At 45.2% G+C, this 22,464-nt stretch overlaps 1 protein-coding gene across 3 annotated transcripts in view; it reads right to left on the bottom strand.

Annotated features, from left to right (window-relative positions):
- The window catches only part of KDM5B (lysine demethylase 5B), a 207,948-nt gene extending 185,922 nt beyond the window's left edge, over nt 1-22,026 (bottom strand). Inside the window, exon 1 of one of the 3 annotated variants that reach the window (XM_050956074.1) lies at nt 19,675-22,026. In XM_050956074.1, the coding sequence (XP_050812031.1) occupies nt 19,675-20,031 (357 nt within the window). In that variant the 5' untranslated portion in view covers nt 20,032-22,026. The remainder of the gene's footprint in view (nt 1-19,674) is intronic. The other 2 variants (XM_050956076.1, XM_050956075.1) reach the window with 2 other exon arrangements.
- Nucleotides 22,027-22,464: the final 438 nt, after the last annotated feature.

The following is a 22,464-nucleotide window of genomic DNA, read 5'->3' as shown; positions in this document are numbered from 1 at the left end:
TTTCGTAACCACCTCCATGTTTTTTGTTCACTAAAGTTATGTGTGGAATTAGGACCATGTATTATTATAGCTGCAATGGGTCCATTAAAGGCCAACTCTGAAGCCTAAATACAAATCCATAGAGCACGACAGAAATGCACTACTGTCCAGATACCTATATAAATAAATCTGTAGAAACTGACCCCCACACCTACATGCAGATACACGTGTGCACATCCAGCATGCACTAACACATACAGTTCCACATTATTTATTATTACAATTGTTGTTTAGTGCCTAGAGACCCCAGCTAAGATCAGGGCTCCAGGGTAGTAGGTGCTGGACATATACATAAAAAGAGTTTATTTAACAAAGAGTTTATCATGTAGCTAGACAAAGGTGGGGGAAAATGTATGATACACTGGCTCTTCTCAATTACTGGTCAACAACATTAACTTTAAGAAATAACACTTTTTTTTTTAAAAGAGTTCCCTTCTCTTTTAAAAACTTGTTATGAAATTAATACACACATTTTATGTCTTTTTTTTGGTGCACATAGAAAAACAAACTGTTGAGCAATAGTCAACATGGTGTACTTAGTGTTCCAGAAAGCCTTTGACAAGGTCCCTCACCAAAGGCTCTTAGTAAATTAAGCTGTCATGGGACAAAAGGGAAGGTCCTTTCATGGACTGAGAACAGGTTAAAAGACAGAGAACAAAGGGTAGGAATTAATGGGAAATTCTCAGAATGAAGAGGGGTAACTAGTGGTGTTCCCCAAGGCTCAGTCCTAGGACCAATTCTATTCAATTTATTCATAAAGGATCTGGAGAAAGGGGTAAACAGTGAGGTGGCAAAGTTTGCAGATGATACTAAACTGCTCAAGATAGTTAAGACCAAAGAAGATTGTGAAGAACTTCAAAAAGATCTCACAAAACTAAGTGATTGGGCAACAAAATGGCAAATGAAATTTAATATGGATAAATGTAAAGTAATGCACATTGGAAAAAATAACACCAACTATACATACAATATGATGGGGCTAATTTAGCTACAACGAGTCAGGAAAAAGATCTTGGTGTCATCATGGATAGTTCTCTGAAGATGTCCACGCAGTGTGCAGAGGTGGTCAAAAAAGCAAACAGAATGTTAGGAATCATTAAAAAGGGGAAAGAGAATAAGACTGAGAATATATTATTGCCCTTATATAAATCCATGGTACGCCCACATCTCGAATACTGTATACAGATGTGGTGGTCTCATCTCAAAAAAGATATTCTAGGTTCAGAAAAGGGCAACTAAAATGACTAGGGGTTTGGAGAGGGTCCCATACGAGGAAAGATTAAAGAGGCTAGGCCTCTTCAGCTTGGAAGAGAGGAGATCAAGGGGGGGATATGATAGACGTATATAAAATCATGAGTGATGTGGAGAAAGTGGATAAGGAAAAGTTATTTACTTTTAATATAATAATATAACATAATATAAGAACTAGGGGTACCAAATGAAATTAATAGGTAACAGGCTTAAAACAAATAAGAGGATGTTCTTCTTCACACAGCGCACAGTCAACTTGTGGAACTCCTTACCTGAGTAGACTGTGAAGGCTGGGACTACAACACTGTTTAAAAGAGAACTGGACAAATTCATGGTGGCTAAGTCTATAAATGGCTATTAGCCTGGAAGGGTAAAAAATGGTGTCCCTAGCCTCTGTTCATGAGACGATGGAGAGATGGATGGCAGGAGAGAGATCACTTGATCATTGCCTGTTAGGTTCACTCCCTCTGGGGCACCTGGCATTGGCCACTGTCAGTAGACAGATACTGGGCTAGATGGACCTTTGGTCTGACCCAGTACGGCCATTCTTATGTGGGGAGCAGGACATGATGGGACAGGGGAGTGATGCAGTGAGGGAGATGGGAGTGCAGCCTCATTCCCAGCACTCGGAGACAGAGATACATATACCTCGAACTCCTGGGTGCCAGCGATGGAGCTGTATATGCCTCAGCTCGAGCCAAGCCACACGAGAAGAGGACCGTCTGCAGGTATGGCCCCCCGCGGCTCCCAGTGTTTTCTGGCCTGCAAACAGATTACTTTGATGGTCTGCATGCGGCCCTCAGGTTGCCCACCACTGGACTAAAATGATCACAATGGTCCCATCTGGTCTTGGAATTTATTAGTCATACTCCTCCTTCACAGGCAATGGGGAAAAATAGGATTGCCTGCACTGGCCTCCACACTTGCAGCTCTGGATTAAGATAATGACTATAATCAAATCCCATGCTTCAGGGCATCAATCACTGGCAGGGGTCAGAAAGGAATTTTTTCTTCCAATGCACAATTGGCTAGATATATTCTGGGTTCTTTCTAAGGGCCTTCCTCTGAAGAATCAGAAATTGGCCACTGCTCTGAGGTGATTCAGATAATCCTCTCTTACATGTCTGGCTGGTGAGTCTTGATCACAAGCTCAAGGTCCAACTAATTTAGGGTAAGGCAGGCATTTTCCTTAAATCAGACTGGTAGAGACCTTAGGAGTAGGGTTCACCTATCTTTGCAGCATGAAGTGTGGATTGCTTGCTGAGATCATCTAGGCCTATTTCATCTAGTCAATTCCCTGCCATTGCAGAGACCTCAGGCATTGGAGGCACCTCAGTCTCTCCTGGTCTCTGCCTGTGGCACACTACAGTTTAGTCTCTTGAGGACTGAAATGTTTTACTCTAACCCAGGTTCGGGGGCTCAATATAGCAGTATCTGGGTGAAATGGAATAATTTGTGATACACAGGACTCAGACTATGTGATCCAACGGTCTCTCCTGGCCTGAAATGAAGGATCAGAGAAGAGCCATGAGAATGATTACAGGATTGGAAAACATGCCTTATGGTGAAAAACTCAATCTGTTTGTTTTAATAAAAGGATTAAGAGATGACATAATCACAGCCTATAAGTGCCAACATGGAGACAAATATTTGATTCAATCTAGCAAACAAACGTATAGCAAGATCCAATGGTGAGAAGCTAGAAAAATTCAACTAGAAACAAGGCTCTGAATGCCCCTCTGCCCAATAGAAGTTCAGTTCTATACCTGGTTCTTCATACAAGAAGCTGGACAAATCCCCTGACTCATAATTTTCTATAGGTGGCCACTAAACGGGCATTCCTCCTTTTTGGGTATCCAATTTGACGCATCTGAGGCCTAATTTCCAGAAATATTCAGACAGAACTGAAGTCAAAGGAATCTGGATGCTTAGCAAGTCTGGAGAAATGAGTCCAGAGCTAGGAGCGAGGAACAGAATCCTAATCCTACCACAGATTCATTATATAGCTTTCAACAAAAATCACTTTGTCTTCTGGTTTCAGTTTCCCCAATTTGTGAAATGGGGATAATAGTACATATCTGCCCATTTTCCAGGGTGTTGTGAAAATGAAGTGAATGCTACAGCTGTTGAAACAATTCTAATTATTTTGTATACTTTTTCAATCCAATTTAAATGTACTATTTGTCCTGACAAACAAGTTGTATGATCTAAAACAGAATTTACTGAAAATTAAAGTACAAATTTTTTTATTGAAAGTACAATTCAAGGTTATTTATTTTGATATAGAAATCTTATGCTCCTGTGAAGCAGAACCACAAGAGGGAGACTCTCTCCAGCACAGCTACTCATGTGAATTAAACACTGCTGTTGAAAACAGCAGTTCTATATAACTGCTCAAACCCAATAATTTCCATTAAGAATGTACTCAAAAGTTTCACAAACCTGAGCATTTCCATTCAAGATGCACTTGTGAGCTCCTCAATCCCCATTATTTTGGATTTTCCAATTATTTATGGGGGAAAAAATAATTTGTTTAAATACCTACACTAATGGGATGTTAAGATTATGACTTAAATGCTCTAAACGAATGAGATAAGAATTAAGATTCTTAGAGTAATATTTACTTTTCCACATTGCACAATTCTTTGACTTGCTATTCCTGTTTTGCTTTCCAATGTCTACATCATGAATGTTTAGGTGTATATAATAAATACTGGCTGTGTAATTGTGCTAAATTACTATTAATGCCTAAATTTTCATTTCCTGACTCTTGGGCAGTTAAAATGAAAAAAAAATAATATTTGTCTGAGATTTTGTAGTTCAACTTAAAATTCTATTTTAAAATTATTTAGAATTGTGTTTTAGGAAGAGAATAAATTTAAAGTTGCAGTTACACAATGTATTCTCAGTAACTAGAAGATGCTGAGCACCTTTGTCTCCCAAAGGACTTCAATCTACCTGCATCTCTCAAGGCTTTTAATATAACACTTACCATCAGTGTATCTAACTAAGGGTACTCAGCACCTCTTAAGATCAGGCCTTAAGTACACATGAAAGTAATCAAGTGTCACCTTTAGCACAGAAAATATAAGTACAGAAAAAGACGGTTACTCACCTCAAAGAACAACAGTTACAAAGATGTGTTGCTCATATCCATTCCAATTAGGTATGCACGTGCCGCATACACAATCGTCAGAAGATTTTTACCCTAGCAACACTCACTGGATCAGCTGAGGCGCCCCCTGTAGTGGCACCCTTATGGCGCCAAATATATGCCCCTGCCGACCCAGCGTCCCCTCAGTTTCTTCTTGCCGGCTACTCCAACAGTGGGGAAGGAGGGCGGGTTTGGAATGGATATGAGCAACACATCTCGAAGAACAACAGTTACAAAGGTGAGTAACCATCTTTTCTTCGAGTGCTTGCTCATATCGATTCCAATTAGGTGACTTCCGAACCTTACCTAGGCGGTGGGGTCGGAGTGAGATGTCACAGAGTGAAGGACTGCTGAACCAAATGCCGCATCATCCCTGGACTGCTGCACTATGGCATAGTGGGAAGCAAAGGTGTGCACGGATGACCAAGTCGCTGCCCTACAGATCTCCTGTATGGGCACATGGGCCAGAAAGGTGGCGGATGAAGCTTGAGCCAGAGTAGAATGGGCAGTGAGGCGAATAGTTGGGATGTTTGCCAAGTCATAGCATGCACGGATGCATGACATAATCCACCACGAGATTCGCTGTGGGAAGACCAGGAGGCCCTTCATTCGGTCTGCCACAGCTACGAACAGCTGGGACCTTTTTCTAAAAGGTTTTGTTCGCTCAGTGTAAAAGGTGAGAAACCTACAAACATCCAGAGAATGCAGCTGTTGCTCTCGTCGCAAAGCGTGCAGCTTTGGAAAGAAGACCAGGAGAAAGAGGTCTTGGTTGTCGTGGAAGGCAGACACCACCTTAGGGAGGAAGGCAGGGTGTGATTGCAGCTGTACCTTATCCTGATGGAACACCGTATACGGTGGGTCCTGTGATACAGCATGGCCAGAGGGCAGCAAGAGTGTGTTAGCAGGGAGCCTTATTCCCTGCAAGGGGAGGAAGGTTTGCTATAGATTAACTAGAGCACCTGAAGCCAATTGGAGCACCAGCAGTCAGTCAGTCATGTGATACAAACCCCTGCTTCAGTCAGACAGTGTGGGAGTTGGAGCAGGAAGGTCTGGTTGAAGCAGAGAGCATTTTGAAGGAGTTGGAACAGAGAACAGTTTTGAAGAGAGACCAAAAGGAAAGTTTAGAGGAGTGCTGCGGAGAGCTGAGAAATCCAAAAAAACCCTAGGTAAGGGGCAACTGGCTTATGTAGAAGGAGGGCTAGAAGCCCCTTCACAAGCTGAAGGGCAGGGGAGGGAAGTAGCCCAGGGGAAGGAACCACTAGTTCAAGTTGTTCACCACAAACCTCAGGGCCCCTGGGTTGGGACCAGGAGAAGAGGGTCGGCCCAGGTCCCTCCCTCTCCACTCCCCTCATCAAGGACACTAGTGGGCTAATTAAAATACCGATTCAGAGGCAAGCAATAGCGCCCTGAACCTTCCCCAGAGAAGAGAAAGCACGAGACCCAGCAAAACAGTACCGGCAATTTGCCACAGTCTGCAGTGAGGGCCTGAAGTTCCGACATGCGCCGTGCCGACGTAATAGTGATGAGGAAAGCGGTCTTCCAGGAAAGATACAGAAGGGAGCAAGTGGCTATTGGTTCAAACGGGGCACCCATGAGCCTAGATAGGACCAGACTGAGGTCCCATGTAGGGGCCGAACGACAGACTTGTGGATACAGGAATTCCAAACACTTGAGGAACCTAGTGACCACAGGATTGGAGAAGACTGAGCGCCCATTCTCGCCAGGGTGGAAGGCTGAAATTGCTGCCAAATGGACCCTGATGGATGAGACAGCTAGGCCTTACTGTTTCAGGGACCAGAGATATACTAGCATGGTAGGCACTGGCACCTCCAGAGGGACAGCATCGTTCTGGGCACACCAGCAGGAGGAGCGCTTCCATTTGGCCAGGTATGTGGCTCTAGTGGTGGGCTTTCTGCTACCCAAGAGTACTTGCTGCACTGAGCTGGACCAATGCAGCTCAGATTGAGTTAACCATGTGGCATCCATGCTGTGAGATGGAGGGACTGTAGGTCTGGATGGCGTAGCCTGCCGTGTTCCTGAGTTATCAGATCCAGCCACGATGGTAGAGGAATTGGTTTGGTTACTGACAGATTGAGGAGTGTGGTGTACCAGTGCTGCCTGGGCCATGCAGGAGCGATCGAGATTAAGCAAGCCTTGTCCCTGCATAACTTGAGAAGGACCTTGTGGACCAGTGGGAACAGAGGAAAGGCATAGAGCAGGTGGTCTTTCCACGGTATCAGGAAGACGTCCAACAGGGAGCCTGGGCAGTGTCCCTGGAGAGACCAGAAAACCTGGCACTTCCAATTCTCGCAAGAGGTGAAGAGGTCTATGTGGAGAAACCCCCACTTCCGGAAAACAGAATGGATAACATCTGGACGAATCGACCACTCGTGAACTAGGAAGAACCTGCTGAAGCAATCTGCCAAGGTGTTCTCAGCTCCAGGGAGAAATGACGCCACCAGGTTGATTGAGTGGGCTACGCAGAATTTCCAGAGATGTATGGCTTCCTGACAGAGGAGGGACGAACGCGCTCCACCTTGCTTGTTGATGTAAAACATGGCCATTGTGTTGTCTGTGAAGACTGTGACACAACGGCCCTGAAGGTGTTCGCGGAATACCTGACACGCGAGGCATACTGCTCTCAATTCCCTTATATTGATGTGTAGGATTATTTCTTGTGTGGACCAAAGACCTTGTGTTCGAAGTCCAGCAAGGTGAGTGCCCCAGCAGGCTAGAGAGGGCTGAAGGACATGAAATGGCATCCCCCCGCAAACCAAGGTGGGGTTTAGCCACCAACCCAGAGAGGCTAAGACCTTCATCGGTACAGTGAGAATTGTGTCCTGGACGGTACACTGACGAGAGCCAGGTCTGAAGTGGACAGAGGAGTAGTCTGGCATGTCTGGTCACGAAAGTGCACGAGGCCATGTGGCCCAGAAGAGTGAAGCATGTGTGTGCTGTCGAGGTTGCGAAGTTTTGGAGGTCATGAATCATGGTCATTATGGACTGGAAGCGGGCCTGCAGTAAGCACGCCCTGGCGAGATTTGAATCCAGGATCCCCTCAATGAAGTCTATTCTCTGTGTAGGTTCCAGAGTGGACTTTTCGGTGTTGAGCAGCAGGCCGAGTTGCTTGAACAAGCTCATGACTAAACGAACGTGAAACCGCACCTCCAGCTTGGAGGGACCTCGAATAAGCCAGTCATCAAGGTATGGAAAACACTTGTATCCGACATCGGCAGAGCGAGGCTGCTATGACAGCCATACATTTTGTGAAGACTCTTGGCACTGTGGACAGGCCAAAGGGAAGGACAGTAAATTAAAAATGCTCCTGGTTGACCACACAGTGAAGGAATCGTCTGTGAGGCAGGTAAATAGTTATGTGGAAGTCCGCGTCCTTCATGTCGAGGGCGGCGTACCAGTCTCCATGATCCAGGGAAGGGATAATGGTCCCCAGGGAAACCATGCAGAACTTCAACTTTACTATGAATTTGTTGAGTCCGCGCAGGTCCAGGAAGGGCCGTAGACCCCCTCTTTGCCTTGGGGATTAGAAAGTAACAGGAATAAAACCCCCTGCCCCTCAAATCCTTTGGGGCCTCTTCCACCTCTCCGATAGCTAGGAGTGCCTGTACCTCCTGTATGAGAAGTTGCTCGTGAGAGGGGTCCCTGAAGATGGTATCCAGCTTACACCATGCGTAGGACCCAGCGGTCTGATGTTATGCGAGACCATGCAGGGAGGAAATAGGAGAGGCATTTGAAGAAAGGAGAAAAACGATCCTGCAAGGAGACTGGTGCTCTGTCCTCGACCGAACCTTCAAAAGTTTTGTTTGAGCCCTGCTGATGGTTTTGGGGGGCCCTGATTCTAACCTGATTGAGGATCAGACTGTCTCCTCCTATTACCACAGCCACGCCTTCTGGTGAAGTCTTGCTGTGGTCGCGGGTTAGGGTAGGTGCGCTGAGGCTGGGGCTGGAAGGGTCTGCATTGCGTCACCGGGGTATGCATGCCCAGTGAGCACATGATGGCTCGGTTGTCCTTCAAACTCTGAAGCTTGGGGTCAGTTTTATCAGAGAACAGCCCTTGGCCATCAAAGGGCAGGTCTTGAATGGTCTGGTGCAGCTCCAGTGGAAGCTCCACTTGTAGCCATGAGATGCAGTGCATAGCCATGCCTGAGGCTAGAGTTCTAGCCGCCAAGTCCGCCGCATCTAGTGATGCCTGCAGGGATGTCCTCGCCACTTTCTTGACCTGTTCGAGCAAGGCAGCAAACTCCTGTCTGGACTCCTGGGAGACCAACTCTTTGAACTTCCTCATCGAGGTCCAGGTGTTATAACTATAATGGCTCAGGAGGGCCTGCTGGTTAGCTACCTTGAACTGTAAACCACCAGTGGAATAAATCTTGCACCCGAATAAATCCAAGCGTCTAGCGTCCTTGGACTTAGGGGCGGGCGCTTGCTGGCCATGTCTCTCCCTCTCGTTCACCGACTGTACCACGAGGGAGCAAGGGTGGGGGTGAACATACAGATATTCATGCGCCTTGGAGGGCACCATGTATTTCCTCTCCACCCCTCTGGCCATGGGAGGAATAGACACTGAGGACTGCCAGATCGTATCGGCATTAGCCTGGATAGTCCTAATGAAAGGTAGGGCGACGTGTGGGGGAATCGGCCGACAAAATGTCCAACACCGGATCCTCCACTTCCACCACTTCCTCCACCTGCAGGTTCATGTTCCGTGCCACCGTGCGCAGGAGATCCTGGTGTGCACCAAGATCTACAGGCAGTGGGCCAGAGGAGGACATGCTTGCCACTGCCTTGTCAGGCAAGGAGGAAGAGGATACCCCTGGGACAAGCAGATCCTGGGGAAGTTCTGGTTGGGGAGGGTCCTGCTGCCCTAGGTCCACTACACCGGTGGCATAGGCCTGATCTGGTGGCAGGACAGTTGCCTCAGAGTCTACTGGGGGAGGGCAGCTCACAGTGGCCTCAGGTATCCGATGCTCCAAATGAGTGGATCAAGAAGAGCCTGAGGGGACACTTCGGGCTTGGTGGTATGCCCAAGGAGTCCAGAAGGACCATTGTGGGGGTCCCTGATCAGGATCCTGTCCTTCATATTGTCCCTGGCTAGCACCTTCAGTGTCATGGCCCTCGGTGTGGTAGCCACTCCCTGCCTGGGACGACGAAGAATTCGGTCGCGAAGGCCAAGGAGGGGCTGAACGCCCATGTGGCATTGCACCATCCCACTCTGTCAGTTTGCGCCTGGGAGCTGCAGACCAGTGCTGGGATATTCGGTGGTACCGCGATCGGGACCGACGGTCATGACAGAGCCGGGAGGCCGATCTAGATCTCGACGAGGATCGACTGTCTGGGCAGTGTCAGGATCAGCTGTGAGGCAACTGGTGCCGGGACCTGGATGAGTATCGATCGTACCTGGGGGGGGAGACCTGCGTGAGGCAGCGCAGCGGCGCCGTATGACCGGCACAGAGATGGAAATCGGTGCCGGGACTGTGAACAGTGCCAGGTCCAGGACAATCAGCAGGATCGGGACCATGACCTGGACTGGGACCGAGATTGGTGCCAAGCTGTCTCACTCTGTGAGGAGGGTCGCATGAAGGCAGGTTTCCCTATAGATTGAACAGTCCACACTGGCGGTGCCGGGGGCTGAGATGATCCAGGATCCATTAGCGCGATCAGGTCGCGAGTGGTGGAGAAGGTTTCCGGAGTGGACAGCAGGCCGAGCTCAACCACGGTGTGCACTGGGGAACTTGTGTGTACCAGACTCAATGGCCCTTGTGGCGCCAGAATCGGCGGTGCTGATCCGGGCTGTTGCTCCAATGGGGCCACAGGCGGTGTCTGCAACTGTATAGAAGCAGCAGATGGTTTGTGCTGCTTCTTGGGCCGTGGAGTCAGCAAATGATGTCGCGACTGTGCTGTCTGGTCTGTCCGCGGTGCCGAAGGCACCAGGCTAAGCGCCGCTTCCATTAGGAGCTGTTTTAAATGAAAGTCACACTCCTTTTTTTGTTCGAGGCTTGAAAAGCCTTACAAATGCGACACGTATCTGGTTGATGGGATTCCCCCAAGCACTTCAAGCAGGAGTCATGGGGGTCTCCCGTAGGCATCGGCTTGAGACAGGCCGAGCAAAGTTTAAAACCTGGAGACCTGGGCAAGGGCCCTGGTACCGGAGAGGAGGGAAGAGGGATGGAACCCCGTTTCCTCCAAGTACTAACTAGACTATATACCAGGGGTAGGCAACCTATGGCACACGTGAATGAGTGTGAATGAAGACTCGGCACACCATTTCTGAAAGGTTGCCGACCCCTGCTATACACAAACTCACTAATAAGTACGCTATAACTACAAAAAAAAACTATTTATAACTACTCTAAACAATTATCTATAATACAAAGAGGAAAGCTAGGGATGTGGAGATCAGCTATGCTATGCTCCACAGTTCCAACAACCGTCACGGGCAGTAAGAAGGAACTGAGGGGGCGCTGGGTCGGCAGGGGCACATATCCAGCGCCACAAAGGTAAAAGGTAAAAATCTTCTGACGATTGTGCACACAGCGTGCGCACACCTAATTGGAATCGATATGAGCAAGCACTCGAAGAACCATCATTACTTGAGATGTTCAAGGCCAGTGCAATCTACAATCCTTGCATGATATAGAGGAACTAGATGCCCTCTGGAAATCCACATACAACCCAGAACACTGGGGGCTATAAGCCAGATTTACAAAGGTATCCAAGCACCTAAAGAGAGAGAGAGAGAGAGAGACACACACACACACACACACAAACCTACTTCAATTTACAGAAGTACCTGAGCAAATTAGATGCCTAACTCCCATTGATTTTCAAGGTAAATAAGGTGCTTCTGGAATCCCACTAGGGGCCTACCTGCATCTTCAGGTGACTGTATACCTTTGTTGTTTAGCCTGACCATGTTAGTACTACAGCCACAATAGAATAAACTAAGTTGGAGTACGAATATATATAATATCAGCAAAAATTCAAAATTCAATCCCCCCTCAAAGCAGGACCACACCCCAACTAAATCATGCCAGCCACGGCTACATCAAGCCTGACCTTAAAAACCTCCAAGGAAGGAGATTCCACCAACTCCCTAGGTAACCCTCCTAGTGCTTCACCACCCTCCTAGTGAAAAAGTTTTTCCAAATATCCAACCTAAACCTCCCCCACTGCAACTTGAGACCATTACTCCTTGTTCTGTCATCAGGTACCACTGACAACAGTTTAGATCCATTCTCTTTAGAATCCTTTCAGGTAGTTGAAAGCAGCTATCAAATCCCCCCACATTCTCTTCTGGAGACTAAACAATCCCAGTTCCCTCAGCCTCTCCTCATAAGTCATGTGCTCCAGCCCCCTAATCATTTCTGTTGCCCTCCATTGGACTCTTTCCAATTTTTCCCACATCCTTCTTGTAGTTTGGGGCCCAAGACTGGACACAGTACTCCAGATGAGGCCTCACCAATGTCAAATAGAGGGGAATGATCACATCCCTCGATCTGCTGCAATGCCCCTACTTATACAGGCCAAAATGCAGTTAGCCTTCCTGGCAACAAAGGCACACTGTTGACTCATACCCAGCTTCTCATCCACTGTAACCCCAAGGTCTTTTTCTGCAGAACTCCTTCCTAGCCACTCGGTTCCTAGTCTGTAGCAATGCATGGGACTCTGCAGTTGGTCTTGTAGAACCTTATCAGGTTTCTTTTGGCCCAATCCTCTAATTTGTCTAGGTCCCTCTGTATCCTATCCCTATCCTCCAACATATCTACCACTTCTCCAAGTTTAGTATCATCTGAAAACCTAACCACATCAGCCACACCATTGGGCTCATTCACCTGCACATCTACCAATGTGATATCATCATGTGCCAGCAATGCCCTTTGTCCAGTTTGGCCAATGTACATGGCAAGTCTCTATGCAAAAGAATAAATATACACAGATCTGATGTCAGGAGTCATAACATTCAAAAACCAGTAGGAGAACACTTCAGTCTCCCTGGTCACTCAATAACAGACTTAAAAGTGGCAGTTCTTCAACAAAAAACCTTCAAAAACAGACTCCAATGTGAAACTGCAGAACTGGAATTAATTTGCCAACTAGATACCATCAGATTAGGCCTGAATAAAGGCTGGGAATGGTTGGGTCATTACAAAACCTAAACCTAATTTCCCCCTACTGTTACTCACACCTTCTTGTCAGCTGTCTGAAATGGGCCAATCTCATTACCACTTCAAAAGTTATTTTTCCTCCCTTGGTACCTGATGTTAATTGATTTGTCTCAGACTCTCTTCACACTTGGTAAGGCAACTAGCTTCTTTTCATGTATTTATACCTGCTCCTGTATTTTCCACTCCATGCATCTGATGAAGTGGGTTCTAGCCCACAAAAGCTTATGCTCAAATAAATTTGTTAGCCTCTAAGATGCCACAAGGACTCCTCACTGTTTTTGGTAACACAGACCAACATGGCTACCACTCTGAAACCTGTTATCATTTAAGGAGTAGGTTATTTTAAAATTTGGCATTCATGTGGTGGGGTTATAAGCTGGATAATATGGATTTGTTAGTAGAGGCACTTTGCAGTGTTTTGATGTTTAAGAACAGTTATCATTGCAGTACAGACTGACTATCTACAGGGATGCAATGCTTTACAAAATATGAGGTCTAAGAAGAGGAAAAGCAGAGACAGGTTAGTCGTGGAGGTGCACTGCTACACAAAGAAGGATTCAATCTTTGTTGAAGGAGTATAAAATAAGGGTCATTGATTGGCAGGATAAGAATCTTAAATTAATGAAAAGAAAGAACCAATTCCAGTAGAAGAATAAGGAAATGATGCAAAAATATGAGGTGCAAAGGGAAGACCAAGAGGTAACATTATACATTAACTATCTTGCAGTTCAGCTCTGACATTAAAAAAGTAACATGTACAAGAGGAGGGGAGTATCTCTAGAGGATTTTAAAGAGAAGCTACTAGACATTTTTAAATCAGCAAGTCCAGATAACTTGTACCCAGTAATTTTAAAAGAACTGTCTGAGGAGCTCACTGGACCATTAATGTTGATTTTTAATAAGTCTTGGAGCACTGGTGGACTGGAAGAAAGCTAACGTTGGCCAATATTTAAAAAGTGTAAATGATACTATCCAGTTATTTATAGGCCTCTCTGTTTGACATCAGTCCTGGGCAAGATAATGGACCAGCTGACACAGGACTCAATTATAAAGAATTAAAGGAGGGAAATGTAATTAACGGCAATCAAAATTGGTTTATGGAAAATGGATCCTGTCAAACTAACTTGATGTCTTTTTGTGATGAGATTACAAATTTGGTTGATAAAGCTAAGTGTTGACGTAAACATACTTAACTTCTGTAAGGCATTTGACCCGATACCATATGACGTATTGATTTAAAAAAATCAAATAATATAAAATTAACTTGGCACACACAAAATGGAATAAAAACTGGCTAACTGTTTGGTCTCGGTATGTAACAATAAATGGGAAATCATCAAGCATGTGTGTGTTTCTGGTGGGGTCCTTCAGGGATTGTTTCTTGGCTCTGTGCTATTTAACATGGTTATCAGTGATCTGGGAGAAAACATAAAATCATCATTGATAAAATCAGAGAGGACACAAACATTTGGGGAATGGTAAATAATGAAGGGGACAGGTCACTGATTTAGAGTGACCTAGATCACTTGGTAAACTGGGCACAAGCAAACAATATGTGCTTTAATACATCTAAATGTAAATGAATCCACCTAGGAACAAAGAACGTAGGCCATATTTACAGGATGGGGGAAGTCTATCCTGGGAAGCACTGACTCCAAAAAAGATTGGGGGTTGTGGTGGATAATCAACTGAATATGAGCTCACAGTGTGGCCAAAAAAGCTTATGCAGCACGGGACTGCATTAACAGGGGAATCTGGAACAAGAATAGAGAAGTTATTTTACTTCTGTGTTTGGCACTGCTACAGTGTATCCTTTTAAGTGCTCACAATTGAAGGATGATAAATTATAGATGGTTCAAAGAAGAGCTGAGGATTAGAGTACAGTCCAATTACTGTTATTGTCCTGACTGATGCCTTGGTTTTGGGGAGGTGGTTCAGAGGCTAGTTTTCAGAAGTCAGTTTTTGTTTGGCCTTTATTTGTTAAAACAACTCTGACTGCAATTGACAGTCTGCCCTTTGCATTTCCTTCTCATTCCTTATAGCTTTTGAATCACTTCCTTGTCCTTCCTTTTCATTAATTTAAGATTATTGTCCTAGCTTCTGGTGATAATTAATCTTATTTCATACCCCTTCAACCAAGTCTGAATCGTTGTTTGTGTACCAGTGCACCTCCATGAATAATCTCTCTCTGCTTTTCCTCCTCTTAGACATCACATTTTGTAAAGAGTTCCACCACTATGTGTACTGCAGGAGTTAGTGCTACAGTGAGAAATAAACAATTAAGAAGCATAGCAATTCAAATACAATTTGAAAGGAGGGGTATAGTTAAATTCTCCTTGCGTTAAGATCCAAGGGGTTGGATCGGTGTTTATCAGGAACTTGATGAAGAAGTTTCTCAAGACTATCCAGGGAAGAGAGTTAGTACTTAGATCTGGTTTTGCTGCTACCACTCCCAACTGGTAATTCAGTTTAGGGGTTCACATTCAGGTCCTCATATCTGTACTCTACAGTCCAGAGTGGGGAAGGAACCTTGACACCCTCCTTAGAGGTTTTTAACGTCAGGTATGACGAAGCCCTGGTTAGGATGATTTAGTTGGGTATTGGTCCTGCTTTGAGCAGGGGGTTGGACTAGATGACCTCCTGAGAGCCCTTCCAACCTTGATATTCTATGATGTCCCTTGAATAGATATGTGGGCAGAGTTGGCACCAGAGTTTGTTGCAGGGTTTGGTTCCTGGGTTGGTGTTTTTGTTGTGTGGTGTATAGTTGCTAGTGAGTATCTGCTTCAGGTTGGAGGGTGTCTGTAAAGGAGGCCTGTCCTGTCCCCCAGGGTCTGTGAGAGTGAGGGATCATCCTTCAGGATAGGTTGTAGATCCCTGATGATGCGCTGGAGAGGTTTTAGTTGGGAGCTGTAGGTGACGGCCAGTGGCGTTCTGTTACTTTCTCTGTTGGGCCTGTCTTGTAGTAGGTGACTTCTGGGTACCCTTCTCGCTCTATCAGTCTGTTTCTTCACTTCACCAGGTGGGTACTGTAGTTTTGAAAACTCTTGATAAAGATCCTGTAGGTGTTCAATCCCTCAGACAGAGACAGAGCAAATGCAGTTGTATCTTAGAGCTTGGCTGTAGACAATGGGTTGTGTGATGAGGTCTGGATGAAAGCTGGAGGCATGTAGGTAAGTATAGCCGTCAGTAGGTTTATGGTATAGGATCGTGTTTATGTGACCATTGCTTATTAGCACTGTAGTGTCTAGGACAGGGGTAGGCAACCTATAGCACGCGTGCCAAAGGCAGCACGCAAGCTGATTTTCAGTGGCACTCACTCTGCCTTCGTCCTGGCCACTGGTCCAAGGGCTCTGCATTTTAATTTAATTTTAGTGAAGTTTCTTAAACATTTTAAAAACCTTATTTACTTTACATACAACAATAGTTTAGTTATATATTATAGACTTATAGAAAGACCTTCTAAAAATGTTAAAATGTATTACTGGAACGCAAAAACTTAAATTAGAGTGAATAAATGAAGACTTGGCATACCACTTCTGAAAGGTTGCCGATCCCTGGTCTAGGAAGTGGACCAATCCAGGCTGAGGTTGATGGTGGAGTGGAAATTGTTTGAAATCTTTGTGGAATTTCTCAAGGGCCTCCTTTCCCATGGGTCCAGATAATGAAGATGTCATCAATGTAGCTCAATTAGAGTAGGGGCGAAAGGGAATGAGGGCTGAGGAAGCATTGTTCTAAGTCAGCCATAAAAAAGTTGGCATACTGTGGGGCCATGCAAGTAACTTCAGATTTCAAAAACAGACTCCAAAGTGAAACTGCAGAACTGGAATTAATCTGCAAACTGGACACCATCAGATTAGACCTGAATAAAGACTGGGAGTGGTTGGGTCATTACACAACCTAAACCTAATTTCCCCCTACTATTACTCATACCTTCTTATCAACGGTCTGAAATGGACCAATATCATTACCACTTCAAAAGTTTTTTTTCCCTCCCTTGGTATCCTGATGTTAATTGATATGTCTCGTTAAACTGACTTCATACTTGATAAGGCAACTATCTTCTTTTCATATATTTATACCTGCTCCTGTGTTTTCCACTCCCCCGGCCCCCCACTGTCTCTTTTCCAAGCTGAATATTCCGGGTCTTTTTAATCTCTCTTCATAGGGAAGCTGTTCCATACCACTAATCATTTTGTTGCCCTCTCTAATACACCTTTTCTGAGATCAGTGTATGTGCACGCAATAGTCAAGATATAGGCATACCATGGATTTATATACAAGCATTATGATACCTATCCTTTTTCTAATGGTTCCTAACATAGTTAGCTTTTTTGAATGCCACTGCATACTGAGTAGATGTTTTCAGAGAACTATCCACAATTAGTCCAAGAGCTCTTTCTTGAGTGGTAACAGCTAATTTACACCACATCATTTTGTATTTATAGTTGGGACAATATTTTCCAATATGCATTACATTGCATAAATGAACACTGAATGTCACCTGCCATTTTGTTGCCCGGTCACCCAGTTTTGTGAGATCCCTTTAACTCTTCACAGTCTGCTTACAACTTAACTATCTTGAGTAATTTTGTATCGTCTACAAATTTTGCCACCTCACTGTTCACCCTTTTTTCCCAGATCATTTATGAATATGTTGAACACTCGCCACAGTATAGATTCCTGGGAGATACCTTTTTTTACCTCTCTAGATTCTCAAAAATGGCCATTTATACCTACCCTTTGTTTCTTGTATTTTAACTGGTTACTGATCCATGAGAGGACCTTCCCTCTTATCCAAGAACTGCTTAGTTTGCCTAAAAGCCTTTGGTGAGGGACCTTGTCAAATGTTTTCTGAAAATCCAAGTACACTGTATGCATTGTACCACCCTTGTCCACATTTGCTGATCCCCTCAAAGAACTCCCATCAAAAAGCCAGTGAAATACATAGTCATTCATATAAATCAATAAAATCAGTCAGATTTTGCTTTTTTGGTGTGGGCTTTTTTTTGGGGGGAGGAGGGGGGGTTAGATAACTGAAAATGTATCTTTCCTTGGCAAGGGGACAAAGGTGCATTTAATTATTTTAGCCTGTAGAGGTCCCATCCATTTCTGATTTCCCCATTAAGGAGCATAGTTTGTAAGAAACCATTTACTATTAATTTTGTTCTACACTAGCAAGCAAACAGTACATAAATTAGTTTTGAAGACTGGTTCTTTGAAAGAGGTATATAAAAAGTCAGTTCTGATGAGTTGTTGAAAACCATAGTTGATCATATCCCATCCAGAGAGAATTATTCTACACAAAAGGAGAGGTACAAAATTGGGGGGGATAATGAAGATGGTTTTATAACCTCAATTATGAAGTCAGCGCTTCACTTCACAGCACACAGGTAATACACATTTTTGCCCTTTTTCCACTAATTAGTGAGTTAAGAAGTGTGTGGGTGTGCATGCAGGCATGCAATCGCATGTTGTGGGAACTCTTCCAACAGACTGTATTATCTGTAGATCTTACTGTGTGATGCAGCTTATTTTATTCAATCTGATTATGAACATTTATAGTCTCAGTGTGTAAAATACAAGTTACTTCATTTTATTTCAATTCAACATGTTTAAGAATTCCAAGTGTACGATCAAAAAGTTGGACTGAAACATATATAACTCTAGACACTTAATTTCAGAAGTGATACTCAGAGTGCAGAGAAATTAAGTACACAAAAATGTGTCTTTATCTTCACCACTTACTGGAGAAGGTTTAACTCTTTTGATCACTTAAATAAACAGGGTAGCATTCTTATTGTCACATTAACTATTTCAAGATACCTGTACCACCTTATCCTTTAGGATAAGAACACTTTTCTCAAAATAAAGACTATGTGTGCCCACTTTTATCAAGCTAAATCTTTATTCAACAAGACTGTCCTCAAAGTAATTCTAGTTCACTGTTTTACATTAAAAAAGGATTATGACGAGAACTATACTTCAAGCTTTTTTATACTAACTATAACCAATACAATTTGGGAAATGTTAACTATTCAATTAAATAAATGACATTACAGGCTTATTTTGTGCCACGTTATAGTGCCAGTTTATATGTATATAGTGATAAAGACTTACTACTTTTCCCACTATGTATTGCATTCTAAAATGGTGGTCATGTCTGCCTATGATTCAAAAACAAAAAAAGATACAATTTAAAATTCTGTGCTGAATACATGTTGGTCAAGTTAAAACAATGGATAACTGTATTAAAAACTTAACCAAACCTCTAGTATAGCCACAGAAATGCCACCCTGGACTCGGAAAAAGGCAAAGAAAGGAAGCTCCGGCTAGCCCTAGCACACTACAATGCCAACATGGAGGGCAACACCCAACAAGCTGCCTCATTTAGGTCTGTCCATAGTGACTGCTCCAGTTCCATTAGAAGCAGCGGTTCAATCAGCAGGAATCTGGCCGAGGTGAAACTTTCGTAGATACACGCTCGAAGCAGCGGTACAAGTCTGCTCGTCCAAGCCTGGCTACTCACAAGGGGTGAAAGCGGAGCCCTTCCTCCCTGGCATGAGCTCCGCTCTCTCGGCAGGTATGAAAACAAAAGCTCTCGAGTCACTTTCACGGTTCCCAGCGGGAGGCTGAAGGGAAAGGGGCTGTCTCGGGCCGCAGGCCAGTTCGCCCGGCCCCGCTCGGCCCGTCTGCGGGCAGCTCGCTTCAGCTTGGGGTTCGCCTCACGACCGCTCTCCGGGCGCCCAACCCCCCCCACGGGCCGCGGCCCTGCCGCCACGGGAGGACACTTCTCCGACACGCGTGGCGGCGTGCGGAGCGCGGGCTCCTCGGCGGGGCCGGAAAGCGGCCCCCGCTCTGTCCGCTCGAGCCTGCACTGGGTCCAGCGGGCCGGGCGCCGTGCCTGAATGTGACCCCCCGGCCCCCCTCCCTCCCTCCCTCCGTCCGTCCGTCCGTCCGTCCCAGACCCCAGAGTCCCACCGCGGCCTGCGCACAAAGGGCCGCTCCGCTCGCGGCGCCATGCGGCGGCGCCGGGCCCTGGGCACTCACCGGCGGCGGCCGCACCTTGCAGATGCCGGTTTGCTCGGCGATGGGTCGGATCTTGTGGATGAAGGCGAAGGGGTCGGCGAACTCCTCCCAGCTGGGCTCGAACACGGGGCACTCGGGCGGCGGCAAGAACTCAGCCATGGCCGGGCTAGGGCACCGGCAGCTCCTCAGCCCGCTGCCTCTAAACAATCCTCTAACAGACGCTGGTCGTCGAGCGCCGCCAGAACGGGCCGTGCACCTCCGCCGAGTCGGGAGAGAAAAGAGTCCGGCAGGCCAGGCGCCGTGGCGAACCCCCTGCCCCTCCGCCTGGGGGAGAGGGCGTGCCCCAGAGGCTTCCGCGCCCCCATGTGGCGCCCCCATTGTGCCTCGGGCTCCCACCCGCGGGTCATGCGGTGCCTGGTGCTCACAGCCCCCATCAAGGCCCCTCTCTCACAGAGAGAGAACTCACAGGTACACGTGGTCTGTTGTAGAGGGGGCTCTGCGGCCCACTTTAGAATACAAGCTACTAGGGTTTTAAAAATTAGAGGCCCCTCGATTCCCAGTGTTTGATGCAGTATTAAATAATTCCCTAAAAGAGGCCCTGGTCGCTATAACTAGGGACCCAAGATCATAGTCACTCCGACCCATTTGTTATCCATCCCCGGGGTTCTTTCCACAACACAGAGTGCAGGCCACATTTCTCTGGGGCTACTCCCAATCCTCATGCAGGGTTTAATTTCTTTTGCTTCCACCTGGAGCTCAGTTTCTCCCAGATATCTGATTTTTTTTCCTGATATTAGAGAGACAAGGTGAGTGAGGAAATATCTTTTATTGGACCAACTTCTGTAGGTGAGAGAGACAAACTATCAATATGAAAGGCATAGTCTCACCCAAACCCAGGAAAGATTAGGAGCCTGCTTCTGATAGTATAAAGGCTATGTACAGAAGAAAGGGCTAGTCTACAGTAGAAGCACTATATTGGCACAGCTGCAGTGTTTCTGGTAAAGATGCTCTATGCCAGCTCCACAAGCAGCAGTCGCTGTTTCGACATAGCACTGTCCATACCAGTGCTTAAGTCAGTGTAACTTACATCACTGGGGGAGGGGGGTGGTATTCACACTCTGAGTTACGTAAATTATACCAAAGTAAGTGATAGTGTAGACTTGGTCTAAGATGTAAATTTAAACTGTTTTACTTAAACCAGTACAAACATCAGTGTAGATACTCTTACTAAAGTGGCTTTCTTTAGTTTAGTTTACACTGATTAAGAACTTCTAGGTAAACCCAAATAAGCTATTCTTAAACTGAAATAAGTGCCCATGCAGGGGTTTGCACCAGTTTAATGAAATCGGTTTTAAAAATGATTTAAGCTAAACTGGTGCAACTTGCCTGTGTAGACAAGGCCACAATTCTAGAGAGAAATGAGACACACTAGTATTTCCTGAAGGAATTTCTGGTCATGAGGATACTGAACCTTATTGGCATTGCTCTCTGTATAGGTTTTATAAGGACAGTTACACTGAAGATGCCTGGAATCAATTTGAAAGGACCTGAAGGATAATAGGGTTGTATGGAATAGCCAGCATGGATTTGTCAAGAACAAATTATGCCAGACCAACCTAATTTCCTTATTTGACAAGGTTATTGGCTTAGTGGATAGATGGGAAGCAGTAGATGTGATATATCTTGATTTTAGTAACGCTTTTGGCACAGTCTGAAATGAGATTCTCATAAGCAAACTATTGTAATTTTATTAGACCACATTTCCATAAGGTAGGTGCACAAGTGGTTGAAAGACCATATTCAAAGAGTAGTTATGAATGATTCAGTGTCAAACTGGGAAGGAGCATCTAATGCAGGGGTAGGAAACCTATGGCACCGGTGCCGAAGGCGGCACAAGAGCTGATTTTCAGTGGCACTCACGCTGCCCTGGTCCTGGCCACCAGAATGGGAGGCTCTGCATTTTAATTTAATTTTAATGAAGCTTCTTAAACATTTTACAAACCTTATTTACTTTACATATAACAACAGTTTAGTTATGTATTATAGACTTATAGAAACAGACCTTCTAAAACGTTAAAATGTATTACTGGCACGCAAAACTTTAAATTAGAGTGAAACAATGAAGACTCAGCACACCACTTCTGAAAGGTTGCCGACCCCTGATCTAATGGGTTACCGCAGGGGTCAGTCCCAGATTTTGTACTATTCAATATTTTCATTAATGACACGGATAATGGAGTAGAGAGTATGTTTATAAAATCTGCAGCTGACACCAAGCTGGCAGAGGCTGCAAACACTTTGGAGGATAGCATTAGAATTTAAAATCAGCAAAGAGTCCTGTGGCACCTTACAGACTAACAGACTTATTGGAGCATGAGCTTTCATGGGTGAATACCCACTTTGTTGGATGCATGACATGTATGCATCCGAGGAAGTGGATATTCACCCACGAAAGCTCATGCTCCAATACGTCTGTTAGTCTATAAGGTGCCATAGGACTCTCTGCTGCTTTTACAGATCTAGACTAACACGGCTACCCCTCTGATACTTGATTAGAATTTAAAACGATCTTGACAAATTGGAGAATAGGTCTGAATTCAACAAGACACGTGCAAGGTACTTCACTTAGGAAAGAAACATCAACTGCACAACTACAAAATGGGGAATAATTGGCCATGTGGTGGTACTGCTGAAAAGGATCTGGAGGTAATAATGGGTCAAAAATTGAATATGAGTCAACAATGTGATGCAGCTTCAAAAAGCATTCTGTGGTGTATTAACAGAAGTGTTGTATGTAAGACACAGGAGGTA

Source organism: Gopherus flavomarginatus, chromosome 5 (genome assembly GCF_025201925.1).
Source record: "Gopherus flavomarginatus isolate rGopFla2 chromosome 5, rGopFla2.mat.asm, whole genome shotgun sequence".
NCBI lineage: Eukaryota > Metazoa > Chordata > Testudines > Testudinidae > Gopherus > Gopherus flavomarginatus.
The sequence above is the reverse complement of the archived record's forward strand: the minus strand, read 5'-3'. Positions and strand labels throughout refer to the sequence as shown.